Raw genomic sequence first — 14,689 nt, forward strand, 5'->3', positions numbered from 1 at the left:
CCGGGAGAACTTCCTGGTGGAGCATGCCCCTTGATCATTAACGTAGGGGAAGGCAGGATTACCGCTTGAACTATCCCTCTTGGGCTGGCCGTGTCCCCCACCCAAATGTTTTGCCTAAAGCTTGTCACTAATCCTCTTCCTCCCACCCCAACGCAGCCCCTCACATCTCTGAATTGACTCCCTTTGAAATAACACAAAATATGATTGCAAAAAACAACTTGTGTTTTCTTTTCTTTATTAAATCCCATCAGTAAGGAGATAAAGTTAATGTAACTTTATATCCAAAAATACTCCTCCTCCTCTAGCAATTACTTGGCCTCTTTGTGGGGAGAGAATGTGGGGTAGACATTGCCAGAATGCCCCACCACATCCACCCCACCCCCAATTCCTTTGTTTCCTGCTGAATACCAAATTGGCAACTCAGGGGTCTTGGCACACATAAAACCCAAAATGAAGCCCATCCTTTAGTTTCCAGCTTTCAATAAAAAGAAAACACAAGCGGCTAGACCTCATGGCCGCACGACTGGAACACAGGACAGATGGTGTGTGGGGGGAAACTGGGAAGCACAGCAGGACCCCCAGGGGACAGAGCAGGGCTTCGTGGCTCTCCGTGGCTCCTTGCTTCCCCTACACTTAGTAAAAAGCCAGTGTGGGGTAGTGCTGAATGTTGGACTAGGCTTCGGGAGAGCCGGGTTCAAATCCCCACTCTGCCCTGGAAGCTTACTGTGTGACCTTGGGCTAGTCACACACTCTCAGCTTAAGCTACCTCACAGGGTTGTTGTTGTGAGGATAAAATGGAGGAGAGGAGAATGATGTCAGCCACCTGGGGTCCCCATTGGGGGGAAAGGTGGGATGTAAATGAATAAAAACAAAAACATATGACACAAATTATGTACTATAAGCAAATCTACACGGATTAATTTACGTCATGGAATCCATCTTTTCTTGGGGTATCCCAGATGCTGAAGTGGGAAACCGGTGTGTGGGGGAACCAAATCCACATGACCCAGGGGGCAAGAGGGAAGTGCTTTGCATTGCTCTAGAAGCAGCAGCATGACTTGAACCCAGGGCTCAAAGCAGCCATTCTCAGACCTGCCCCCATGTGCACAGGCTGTATATACCTGGCCATGTGCAAAGAGGCACCCATCTCCAGCTGGCCTGCAGGAACTACATGCTGTGTGTGTGTACAGGCGGGTGAGACTAGGCACGGGGAAGAAGAAGGCCTGTCCAGAGAAACTCCACGTGGCTCCCCGCAACCTCTGTTTGTATTGTGGGAGGGAAGGCTGGATCCGCCCCGGGAGTTGGCGGTTTAATCGCTGGGCTCGGCTCTGGCTGCTGGGGAAAGGCCACCTGGTCTGAAATCCTTCCCCTGCATTTTTACCAGCATAATTCCAACGTTCTCACATGGTTAGAGATGTCCAATCCATGGTCTCTATCCCCACTCCATTCCCCTGGCCCATCCCTCTCTCAACTTTTTAAACCACACCGATGATAGGAAGAATGAAGAGTCCACAAGAGCCAATGGGATAAGAGCATCTCTTACATTTGCCAATCACAAAGCAGCAAAGTAACCAATAAGACTGTCCCTTCCTTCCTTCCTCATCCCATTGGCTGCCTGATGAGCAGTTCCCAGAAGGCATGCCAATCACGGCCCTATCTTGAGTGTACTTTGAGGAAGAGAGCTTGGTGTGAGACCAGCCGGACTTCTTCCATGTTGACTTCACTCTGGCGCTCAGGACGGCTGCTAAACAGGACCCTGGCATGGTTTGGGAAGCTGGGTTGGCTCAGGTTGAGCTGGTGGGTCTGTGAGCCCAAGTTCAGGACCACCAGAATGCCAGAGCAGGTGCCGGGTCGTAGAAAAACAAAGACATCCTCAGAGGGGCCGGTGAGGGGCAGAGGGGTAAAGCTGGCACCTTGCAATGCAAATGAATTTGCATGGAGTGGCAGAAGGGAGCGGTAGAGGGTTGTAAGAGGGTGCCCGTTCGTGCCCGGCTTCTGCAAGAGACAGAGAGAAAAAGAGAATCACAATCAAGGAAGGAAGAGGTTGCATCACCAGGAGAACCTTTGACCCATGGCTGTAAGCAGGAGGTGCGGAAACGCTCACAACAAAGTGTGGGTGCCAGCCCCATTCACTGCAGTGGAATTTGCACAGGAGAGCTTTCCCGTGGGCTGTGCTCACTCTGTAAAGATTTCTGCTGTCTGCAAAGTCTGAATTCAAGTCCTGAACCCTGAGAGCGGCTGTGACCAAAGGCCAGCCAGAATCCCCCAGAGGGCTCAAAAGGAGAGCACAGAGGGCAAAGACTCCCCAACATGACCCCTCCCTCACTGGTATTCAGGGTTTCCTGTCTCTGAACATGGAGGTTCCATTTAGTCAGGGTGGCTAGCATCACCTTTTGACGGAGTTCGCCTGTCTGATTCCTGTTCAGCGCCACCTAAACTTGCGGCACGTGGTGGCTTGCAATTACTCAGTGAGTAGAGAAGTCCTTGCCTTTGTCTATGCCAAATCAAAACTCTGGCTAAATTAAGATAAATTCCGTATACTGTAAATGGAGACATATAAAATTGATTTATTTAAAAACAAAGGAAACAGTGAGATGTTATTAAACTCAAGTTCTGATGCCAAGACCACACAGTCCAGACTTCTGTTCTCACTGCAAAAAGGTCAGCGGCTCCATCACAACTTTGACCTCCATGTTCAAGGGGCAGGTGAAAGGTTTATGGGGATGAAAGAGAATGCCTCCCCCCCAAAATAAGAAATATCCCAGAACTCTGCCTTTATACCACTCCAAATATTTGGCCAGGGACTCACATTTATTTACTCACCATAGTGTTGCCCAGTGGAATTGGGGATCCTGCCCCACCTTGCAAGAGGGGCGTTCCAGGAAGGCTGAGCAGTAGAACCCCAAGCGTCTCCCCCAAATCTGCAGCCAGCGGCAGCCCCCCAGCCACCTGGGAGAGCAAGGAGAGAGGAGGCACGTGGGCATGGAAGCCGGGCACTTAGAATCATAGAGTTGGAAGGGACCACCAGGGTCATCTAGTCCAACCCCCTCCTTCTGCCCCACCTCTTCCTAAAACTGCAGTCTGCACAAAGTTGTTCACTCTTTGGTTCCAAAGCTGCAGTCTGCTTTTTTTTTCATCCTGAAGGCTCCTGGAACATCCCTATCGCCCCCATCTCCCTCCTTCTTTGGCCCCTGTTCTTCCTGTGGCCTCCAATTCACACAGACGCACCCCCACCCCCCAAGACAGCCCCCACACTGCACAAGCCGCTGGATGCAAACTAGTTCCCCCCACTATGAGCTGGCAGTGAAGCGCTACAGAGATGCCCCAGGCCCTCCTGCTCACCGTCCAGCCGGGCCACGACCCTCCGGGGTTCTGCAGGGCCGCCTCCACCCGCTGGGTCAGGGCACCAGCCGTCAGATTCCTCTCGCTTCCTGGTAGGGTGCAAGTGAGGATGACCCTGCTTGGCACCCGGTGGGAAATGTTGCAGGTTTCACTCTGGTCCCAGACCATTAGGACTCTGCGAGAGATTGGCAAGTACACAGCCTTCCACGCAAGCAGACACTACAGTTCCCAATTTTCTGTTTTGGAGTTTTGCCCATCCCCCTGCATTCCCCAATGCTGCCTCTAGGGGTCCCCACAGCACTTGGGCAGGGGAAAGGGGAATTTGGAAATAGTGGGATACTCCCCCCCACCCCCCCCACCCCGGAAGAGCCCCGTGGCGCAGAGTGGTAAGCTGCAGTACTGCTCTGCTCACGACCTGAGTTCTATCCCTACGAAAGTCAGTTTCAGGTAGCCGGCTCAAGGTTGACTCAGCCTTCCATCCTTCTGAGTACCCATGAGTACTCCGTTCATGGGTCAGGAATGCCCGGTGCTTGCACAGGGACCTTTACCTTTTACCGCCCCCCCCCCCAAGATCCTACATACTCACCTCTCCTCGCCCTGATCCGTCCCTCTCTGTCTGCCCAGCTCACTCCAGACGTTCAGGACCTGCAACCATATGCCACACCTTGAAATTAAGGGCCAGGCAACCTTTTGGCCCGAGGGCTGAAAATAGCACAGCATCTTCCTATGAAGGCACTGGTGTGCTAACAAGCACCTCTAGGGCTTGGCCCAGCGGCTGACCCAGAGAACCGGCTTAGCATGCTGTTCAACAGTCTGGTGTGCTGCACGTTGGCTCACATGCTGGGAGTTTCTGACCCTGATCCAGACCCACATGTGTGGTTGTCAACTCCAGGTTGGGAAATTCCTGGGGATCTGGAGGTGCAGCTTGGGGAGGGCAGAGTCGGGGGAAAGGAGAGAACTCAGGAGGGATGTGATGCCATAGAGTCTGAAGCTTCCATTTTCTCCAGGGGAACTGATCCCTGGAGATCAGTTGTGATTCCAGGAGACCTCCAGGCCCCACCTGGAGGTTGGCAAGCCAACGAACATTTGTCCTGGTTCACCCATTCCCACTCATAAAGGTGCATTTAAAACTTCCCTTTGTCTCTAAACACCTATTAAGCGGGCACCTTCTGGTCTATTAAGATCTGCCAAGGAGGCTGTGGTCAGAAAACACCGTCACAGGCACGGATGCCAAATGGCTGCCAGCTGCCGCCACCCCCCATTGCTGAAGTTGCCCGAGATGAGACACTGCAATGCAGTTTTAGACATCCCCCCCATCCTACCCATTGGCAATGTACTTACTGCATCCAGACGCCAGGGGGGGTCCTTGGCCACCAGGAATCCATTCACTCCTTGGGCCTGCCAGAACTGCAGCGCCTCCTGCAGGAGAAGGCAAAAATAGGCTGGAGGGATGTGGGACCCAGAGTCAGGACTCACCCATAAAACCCGTCACGTTGGAACACTCTACCTTTAAGTAGGGCCTTAATCTGAGCTCCCTGAACATGCACAAAGACCTCTTCGGCTAGCCTCTACACATCTGGGATCGAGGGAAAGTTCCCAGGCTTCCAAGCGGGTTTAAATGCAACTGGCTTGTTTTAGAAATTAAGCAAAGCAACATCAACTCACTGAAAAAAATCTCTCCCCGCCCCCTCGCCACTGCCCTGAGGAAACAGAAGCAACAAAGAGCACCTGAGTTAGGGAAGAAAGGCAGAGGCAGGGATGGGCTGTTACCTTCAGGTACACTCCTGTCCCGTTGTCCTCAGCAACTGGGTCCAGCTCTTCTGCCCAGGTTGGAAGTTCCAGTAGGATTCGGATCCCTGGGTGGGGTGTGGGGAACACTGCTTAGCTTGAGCCCCAACGATTAGCCCCCAAACCCGTTCTAATGAGTTTTTTCCATGGCGGCACCTTCCCTGGGGCTGCCCTCCCGCAACCAATGCTTGCCTGGCACCACCCTACCATCTATTAAGCCCAGGCCAAGACATTTCTCTGTACCCAGCCTTTTCTCTAAGGGGCTCCCTCCTTTTTGGCTGTTTTATGTTCTGCTCCTAGTCTGAGGACTGTTATATCAATATCATCTTAGACAGCTCTGTTTGCCTGATTGGCATTGATGCCCTATTAGCGGGGGGGTTGTTGCTAAGTTTTTTATTTTTATTGACTTGCATTCTTTTACTGTACTTTTCACTAGCAGTAGAAAAGAACAAGAGTCCAGTAGCACCCTAAAGACTAACCGTTTCTGGCAGGGTCTGAGTTTTCGTGAGCCACAGCTCACTTCTTCAGAAAGCTCAGCTACCCTGCCAGAAATTTTGTTAGCCTTGAACGTGCTACTGGGCTCTTGCTCTTTTCTACTGCTAGTGACAGACTAACATGGCTACTCATCATGTACTTTTCACTGTTAGGATTTGTTTTGTTGTTGCGACCTTCCTCGAGCAGATTTCAAGGCCGGACCCACATTTTCTAAATAGAGTGCCTCAAAGCATGTGCAGAGTGCTTTCCTCTCTCCGATGAGTACATACAGCACATTTCTGCACATCTGGGCTGGGGAAGTGAAGGCCTAATTTTCAGATAAGCTGAAATTCCAGCTTACAGCCTCCCCCCACCCAAAAAAAGATTCTGGGTGACCCCCCCACCCAGTGCCCCAGGTAGGACTGCCAACTCCAAGTTCTACATCTGGGTAACAAAAATGAGGATCACACATACTGGATGGGGGATACACTACTGGGCAGCAGTGTGTGTGAACAAGATCTTGGGGTAAGGGTGGACTGTAAGTTAAATATTAAATTCCTAATTGCTGCCTGGGGAGGGCAGAGTTTGGAGGGGGAAATGGGAAGGGAGGGGGCATTTCCTTAAGGGGAACTGATCTCTATAGTCTGGAGATTGGGTGAAATTTCAGAAGTCCAGGCCCCAGAATGAGGTGGGTAGGGCAACTCTCCCCCCCTTCTTCATTGCCTGCCTGCCTGCCCTCTGTACCTTGCTTGTGTCCATCGGTCACCAGTGCCCGCAGTTGTTCCAGGTAGCCGTGGGCAGAGCAAATCCTGCTCAAATTGGCACCGTCTCCCTCGAGGACAGGGCCCAGCACAAGGGCTTGGATGCGGAGTTCTACTAGTTGGTCTAAGAGATGTCTCACACCTGGAGGTAGAGTGGGGTGGGGGGCAGTGGACAAACACTGTCACCTTCTAGCATGTTCACCAAACAGCACCTGCCTGGGCTGCTCAAGGAACTACAGTTCCCAGAGTTCCCTGCAGAGCTTGCTGGGTCTTTGGCCTTCTTGGCCGTTGCTTCGCAGCTGCTGTAAGCTGGCAGGGACAGACTGCTGTAAGTTTCAGCCAGTTTGCAACATCCTGTGCAGTATTCAGGAGTGAGCCCATACCCCCTCCACCTCCACATCAAGACGGAGACTAGGGTTGCCAACCTCCAGGTACTAACTGGAGATCTCCTGCTATTACAACTGATCTCCAGCTGATAGAGATCAGTTCCCCTGGAGAAAATGGCCGCTTTGGCAATTGGACTCTATGGCACTGAAGTCCCTCCCCAAACCCCACCATCTTCAGGCTCTGCCCCAAAAACCTCCCACTGGTGGCAAAGAGGGTCCTGGCAACCCTATTTCCAGGTGAACGGATCCCTATAGGCTGGAGATTGTAATAGCATGAGATCTCCAGCTTGTACCTGGAGGTTGGCAACTGTCAGCGAGGTTGGAATCCTAACCTTACTTTTTATTTTTTATTTTTGTTTTTATTTTATTTTCCGTGTTAGTAATAATTAGTGTTAGTATGACCGAGCAATCTGCACGCTCGCTCCTGACGGGAGAAGTCCTCCGCCAGAGCGAAGGTCGGGGGGCAACCTCCCTTATGGATTTTGACTTAGAAGCAGCGACCCCGGAGCAGTGCCTGCTTGGGTTTACCGATTCTCCCGAGATGCCGACGTGGACCTCTTTGCCTGCGCAACTTGAGCAGCGTCAGAGAATCGGGACCAGCGAATGGGTGGCTTCAGAACCATGTGGTGGATCCTACCGGGGACCGCTAGCTGCTTGGTACGGAGAAGGGGAGGAGCGAAGCCGAGAGGTCGTTCCTAGAATACGCCTACAATAACTCGGTACACTCTGCTACTGGTATAAGCCCGTTCAAGGCGGTCTACGGGATGGACTTCGGGCCCTTGGGGGCCATACCCCTCCCGCTGGGCGGCGACCCTCCCGAGGTATCAGTGTGGGCCAACACAGTGAGGAACACCTGGCCCCGACTTGTAAAAAACTTGGAACAGGCGAAGGAGAGGTACAAGGCGCAGGCAGACAAACACAGGGCACCTCAATGGGAATTAAAGGTTGGAGGGAAGGTGTACCTCTCCACCAAGAATCTCAGGTCGTTATGTCCGTGCAAAAAGTTGAGTCAAAAATTTGTGGGGCCGTTCCCAATCTCCTGGGTTATCAATGAGGTTACAGTGGAGTTGGAATTGTCAAAAACCTTACAGGGGGTGCACCCGGTATTTCATGTAAGTCTATTAAAACCCTTCGTACTGGCACCTGAATGGCACCCTGAACCCGCAGCGGCTACCCCAATTATGGTACAAGGGGAACAGCACTTTGAGATCTCCAAGGTGTTAGATTCTCGAGTGTGGAGGGGCCAGCTGGAATATCTCGTCCATTGGAAACACCTGAACTCTAGCCACGATGAGTGGGTGTCCGCTGTACATGTCAAAGCCCCCACCCTAGTATTGGAATTCCATCGGCACTACCCCACCAAACCAAGAGACCCCGGGGAGGGGTCTTTGGGGAGGCGGAGTGTCAGCGAGGGCGTCCAGTCGAGCCCCGGATGAGCAGACTTTGTGTCTCCTTCCCACCCCGTTCTCTTTCCTTTGATCGCCTGGCATTAGAGTTTCAATAGAGATCCAGGTGAGATCTCTGGCGCCGCAGAACAAATGCCTGGGAGCCCAGTGATCGCCCGGCTGCTTGCTAGTCAATCTCACCAGGAGGTTTGGTAGAGGACAATCACTGGCGAACATTTCCTTACTGTCACCTTGTATCCTTTTATATTCAAAACAACTCTGCTGCCCCCTTTCATGTCCTACCGCTGATGTAATCAATTGTATTGTATGTTCCCTATAAAGTTGACCACTGTTTCCCCAATCCGTATTCCAACCTTAAGTTTGTAAGATATCCTGAACCTGTTTATTTTCTTAATAAAACTTTAAACTCTCTGCACCGTCTGGAGTGAAGTTTACTATTGCTGAAATGCAACGAGGTACTGAAGTCTGACAGCAACCCTACTCTAAAGGTACCATTTTCTCTATGAGAGCTGATCTCAGCTGTTCGGAGATCAGTCGTAATTCTGGGAGATCTCCAGGCCCCACCTGGAGGTTAGCAACCCCAGATCAGGATAGCAACAGTCCCTTCCTGACTTAACAATGCCCTATTTATTAATCAAAGAATGAGATCCAGGCCAAAGCTTGAAAGGTGTAAAGAAGCTTGACATGGGCCAAGGGGCCCACCGGCTCACCCCAGATTTCTGCAGAGGATTATAGCAAACTTGCGAGGATTGACAATCATCTGACTCTCGTCTGCTGTGAGACTGCAGCAGAGCAACTACAAGAACTGTAACAAGCTGCAGCAGAAGGCCTGGCCACAAACTAGCATTAGGGTGTCCCTCTCGATCCCAAACAGGCGCCTGTTGGCCTTTTCCTGGGAACTTCCTTGGGGGGTCCCAGCTCTGGAGGACTCCAGACGGCAAGGTGTCCGGGGTTACGATCAGATGACTCCTGGTCTGGTGGGACGTCCTCGTCTGCCTCCATTCTTGCTTTGCTGGGAAATCGTGATTAAACTAACAGGCAGGGTGGGGAGGGAGACCGGGCGGGCCTTTGATTTCCTTCCTGAGTCTAAAGGCCACAATTCAACAGGATTTTGTCCCCAAACCCGATTTCCGCTCCAGCCAGGCTAAGCCTGGAAATAGGACACTGGAGACAGAGAAGGGTTTGGTCTAACTCTAAACATTGTCTTATGCCTTTTATGCAGGGACGTCTCCCCGCGGTCACCACTGCCGACTGCTTCAGGGATTCCATTTGATTATGTATGCCTTTCCTGACTGTCAGAGGTCACCTCACTCTGCCCACGCATTTTGCCCACGTTTTCCAGATTCTGGCTAAAACAGCATCTGGAAAACACAGCCAAAATGCGTGGGGAGAGCGAGGTGACCTCTGACAGGCGGAAAAGGCATGCATAATCAAAAGGAAGCCCCAAAGCAGTGAAGCAATGGGAGGGGCTGTGGCTCAGGGGCAGAGCATCTGCGTGGCATGCAGAAGGTCCCAGGTTCAATCCCTGGTATCTCCAGTTAAAGGGACTAGGCAAGTAAGTGATGTGATATGAAAGCAATTGGCAGAGGTGACTAGGGTTGCCAGGTACCTCTTCGCCACCGGCGGGATATTTTTTTTGGCAGAGCCTGATGAGGGTGGGGTTTGGGGAGGGGAGGGACTTCAATGCCATAGAGTCCAATGGCCAAAGAGGCCATTTTCTCCAGGTGAACTGATCTCTATTGGCTGGAGATCACTTGTAATAGCAGGAGATCTCCAGCTATTACCTGGAGGTTAGCAACCCTAGAGGTGACCATGGGAAATGTCCCCGGATAAAAGGCCTTAGAGAACTAAAGGTGGTTTGAAAAAGGCAGAGACGGAAAGAGGAAAGACAACTCACTCCGTGGCTGCCTTTGTCTAACAGGTTTGGCAGGTTTTCATATTGCTTCAAGAACCTGTTTGACTTGAGGAAACAGAGGGAGGAAGGGATAATCTCTCTCTCTCTCATTCTCTTAAACCACATTAAACTCTCTGGAGAGCTTTTTGAGTTTATGAAGTCTGCCAGGATCCTGGTCTTTAGATGCTGACCTACTCTGATCAGGGATGGTTTGCCAGTCTTCCATACCCCTTTCTTAGATATCCTGTGGATACTATGGAATTCACTGCCAGTGGAGGTAGTGATAGCTCAAGTACAGGTTGCTTTAAAAGGGGGCTCAAAAGATTCATGGAGGAGAGGCCCATCAGTGGCTACTAGCCTTTGGGACTCAAGGGAACCTCCAAATCCAGAGGCAGTCTCTGAATGCCCATGCATTTTGTGCCGTGACCTGGCTCAACCTGGTCAGATCTCAGAAGTCAAGCAGGGTCTGCCCTGGTTAGTACTTGGCAGGGAGACCACCAAGGAAGTCTAGGGCTGCTACGCAGAGGCAAGCGATGGCAAACCACCTCTGAACATCTCTGGCCCGGAAAACACGAGGGGTCACCATAAGTCAGCTGCAACTTGATGGCCCCTTCACACACCAAAGAGAGTGACAGGCGAATAGTCACTCAGTGAACTTTATGGCAGAGCGGGGATTTGAACTCAAGCTTCAGTCCAACACTCTAACCCCGACACTACACTCCCTCTTCATAGCGCCTGCTTTTCTGGCAGGAGATGGCAATGACTGAGCCTCTGGAGCATTTGGTACGCAGGACAGACACAGAGCTGCAGTTTTGCCTCCAGGACTGTCCAGGCCACAGCTCAGGGGGGGAGGCACCGGCTGCCTCCCCCGCCCCTTACCTTCGAGGTCTCCGTGTCGGTCGCCGTCAGAGTCAGGGAAAGAGGTGGGCGGCAGGTGGTAGAAGGAAGCCTTTTGCCACCAGGTCAGCGGTGGGGCTGGCCGGGGCATCGTGAGCAGGAGCACCAGGGCAGTGGCCAGCATGCAGGCAACGAGGGCCCCCACCAGGCCCAGCAGGGCCATGCGCAGCCCTTGCCAGGGGGCAGCTCTCGCCTGCTTCACCACCTCCTCTTGGCTCAGGTAGGTGGTACTAGGAGAAGGCTGGCAGAGCAGAGGCAGCCGTTCGCTGGGCTCCTGGCAGGCAACGGTGGCTTCGGCCGTGCCCATCTTTCAGGCCCTCGTCGCAGAGCTGTGGAGGGGACAAAAACAGAACACCGCAGCTAGACTGCTGGTCAGGGCCAGCTACCGGGACCACGGGACCCTGGCAGTATAGCCATTACACCGGCTACTGATCCACTCCTGAGTAAGATAGCCAACCTCCAGGTGGTGGCTGGAGATCTCCACCTATTACAACCGATCTCCACCTGATAGAGGCCAGTTCACCTGGAGAAAATGGCCGCTCTGGCAATTGGACTCTATGGCATTGAAGTCCCTCCCCTCCCCAAACCCCGCCCTCCTCTCCAGGTATTTCCCAACCCAGAGCTGGCGGCCCTACTCCTGAGCCAAATTTAAGGTGTTAATTTTGACCATTAAAGCCCTGCATGGCTTTGGCCTGGGGCATCTGAAGGACGGTCTTCTTCCATACTTTCCTCCTGCCTGGGAATTAAGAGCACAGGGAGAGATTCTCCTGACTGTCCCACCAATCAAGGAAGCTCACAAGATGGGTACAAGAGACAGGGCCTTTTTGGTGGCAGCCCCACAGTCATGGAACAATCTCCCCACAGAGGTACACCTGGCCCCCTTAGTCTTCCTTTAGGAGACAGCTGAAGACAATTTTATTCAGGATGACATTTGATTAAAACTTTCCTAAATTTTGATTTAAACTTTTTTTGGTTGTATGTATTTCTATGTACTCAATTTTATGTATTTTATTTATATTGTAAGCTGCCTTGAGCTCCGTTAAGGAAGAAAGGCAGCTAATAAATGTTTTAAACAAATAAAAGAGCAAAAGATTCTGGAAAGAGGAAGCTAAAGGCAGATTGACCTATGATGCAGTGGCTCTAGGCACATCCAGAATACCTCCCTGTCCTCACTCGGTTGCCACAGTCCCCATGCACATACTTGGGAATATACAGGGAAAGGCTCGGGGACAGAGGCTGCGACATTCAGGCTCCAGAAGCCAGCGTGGCATAGTGGTTCAGAGTGCCGGACTCTAATCTGGAGAACCGGGCTCGATTCCCCGCTCCTCCACCTGAAGACTGCTGGGTAACCTTGGGCCAGTCACAGCTCTCTCAGTCCCACCTACCCCACAAGGCACCTGTTGTGGGGAGGGGAAGGGAAGGGGTTAAGCCGCTTTGAGACTCCTTAAAAGATAGCGATAAGAGGGGTATAAAAACCAACTCTCCTTCCACATTTGGGAAGTTAAGCCCGTGTCTGAGCTTGGGCAGAGTGTTCTTCCTCAGCCAGGAGTTGTCTGTACTCTTATGGGATCCTGTTTTTGTTGCAGTTATATCATACATAAATATTATTTGGAAAGGCTGCTGACACATTTTGACCATCAGAGACACAAAAGAATTCGTGTTGTATCCCCAGCACTTCTCACTTGTCCTGACCTGGATGGCCCAGGCTAGCCCCATCTCGTCAGAAGCTAAGCAGGGTCGGCCTTGGTTAGTACCTGGATGGGAGACCACCAAGGAAGTCCAGGGTCGCTATGCAGAGGCAGGCAACGGCAAACAATCTCTGAACATCTCTTGTCTTGAAAACCCCACAAGGTCGCCGTAAGTCGGCTGCAACCTGACGGCGCTTTCTTTCTACCACCACCTCCCAATCACAAATCCAACATTACTGTTGTTTTCACTCCCCCCCCCAAGCCATGATTCCAAGTGATGGACTCTGGATGCTTTTCGGGGTGGCAGAGTAGGAACGGACTATAGGGTCAAAGGGCCCCATCCACCAGGAAGGGCTTTGCAACGACTGGAAATGCAGCTTTCATTCATTGCAACGAGGCCGGTGCCAGAGACCCTTCTGGTGGTCACACCTGGTGTTTTTAAGAGAGGAGCACTGAGATTTCCCACTTCAGGCACCAAAATGTGTGGGGCCGGCACTCCTTCCTCACCTCCCTGCTTTCTAGCCCCCCCCCTTTGGTCTGTTTTTTGTCCTTCTGCCCCCCTCCCCATGCAATTTTGTGTTGTGAAATGGTGTATTTTGACTTATCCTCTGAAGGGGAGTCTATGCCGGGATGGCAAGTAATCTGTCCGTGATGTTTGGTTAACACCCCCTCTTCTCCAGCTCCACTGAAGAAACAAACACCTGAGAAAGCACCTTGGTCCTTGCCGCTTGCCAAGGCCGTCCGTCCTTCACCCTTGCTCCAGTTCCTGAACCTTTGCCTACCTTGGCCCCAAATCCTTCAAGAATCGATAATGCCTCTTTAGGTTCCTGCAGGTCTCTGAGTCAGATGTAATGCTTCTGCACTGTAGGGTTGCCAAACTCCAGGTGGGGCCTGGAGATCTTCCGGAATTACAACTGATCTCTGGAATTGCAACTGGGGAAAATGGCTGCTTTGGAGGGTGGACAGGGTGGCATTATACCTCGCGGTGGTCCCTCCCCTCTCCAAACCCACCCTCCTCAGACTCCGCCCCCAAATCCCCTTGGCATTTCCCAGCCCGGCCTTGGCAACCCCGTTCCGCAGACCGACACCTGCTTTGCTGACCAGTGGTCTGAGACATACGACAAACTGCTTGGGTCTTATTTATTGTAGCCCACCTTTCTCCCAGGGACTCAAGGTGGATTACGCAAAGTGAGTCAGTACAGCCGACAAAATAGGACATTCAATAACCAATGCGTTAGGAGTTTAGAAGTTTGGAATCACCAGAAAGAACTGAAGCATGGCAAAAGTATTCACGTGACACAAGCAGTACAGAAATTACATCAATACGATCCCACTTACAAGAAGGTATACACAGCAGTAGAGACCACAGTACCCAGTAATTGATCCAAGCAAGCTTGTAATGCCATTTTGTGCAGTGCAACCCGATTCCCAGCACAGAAAAGCTCTCTTGAATAGTTCGGTTTTGCATGGTTTGCTGAAAGCCAGGAGAGTCTTCCTGGCTTCCTCAGGGAAGCCCGTCCCACAAGGTGGGGAACCACAGCAGAGAAAGCACATGTGTGGGCAGTTGTTGGTTTTGCCCATTTGCAGGCTGGCACCTGCAGAAGCCCCTGCTGACTTGAGCAAAGTTGTCCTGGTGGGACATAGGGAGAGAGGCGGTCCCACAAATAAATGGGGCCAAGGCCACGGAGGGCTTTGTATGTGACAGCTGATACCTTAAACTGAGCCTAGTAATAAAGGGGCAACCAAAGGAGGGTCTGCTTCTAGCTGGGCCCTATTTTTGCCGGTGGGGGGGCTTCTGTTTGTGACCCAGCTTGCGCAAGGAAGCTGTATAAGAATCCGGCTTGTTCTGGCTCTCATAACTATCTGGATTCCTCACTGTGAACTCTCGGCTGCCGGAAAGAATTGCCACCAACCTGAAATATTTCTCAGTTATTTGCTAAGGCCTGACAAGTGTTCTCCCCCATCCAGGGCTTCAAAGAGGTGCTGGGGCTGACCCTTGAATGGATGCTACATGGATGCCACATGGCCAGGATACTCCCAATTCCAACTCAAG

At 51.9% G+C, this 14,689-nt stretch overlaps 1 protein-coding gene across 1 annotated transcript; it reads right to left on the reverse strand.

The window, feature by feature from the left end:
• Positions 1–1,653: 1,653 nt before the first annotated feature.
• Positions 1,654–11,255, reverse strand: LOC130474618 (4F2 cell-surface antigen heavy chain-like). Its single transcript, XM_056846312.1, has 8 exons — positions 10,931–11,255; positions 6,349–6,507; positions 5,113–5,198; positions 4,684–4,761; positions 3,929–3,987; positions 3,343–3,517; positions 2,824–2,949; positions 1,654–1,995 (listed from the first exon to the last, which is right to left on the reverse strand). Exons 1-8 carry the CDS (start codon positions 11,253–11,255, stop codon positions 1,654–1,656), a joined length of 1,350 nt encoding a protein of 449 aa, XP_056702290.1.
• Between the last annotated feature and the right edge of the window lie 3,434 nt (positions 11,256–14,689).

Source organism: Euleptes europaea, chromosome 3 (genome assembly GCF_029931775.1).
Source record: "Euleptes europaea isolate rEulEur1 chromosome 3, rEulEur1.hap1, whole genome shotgun sequence".
NCBI lineage: Eukaryota > Metazoa > Chordata > Lepidosauria > Squamata > Sphaerodactylidae > Euleptes > Euleptes europaea.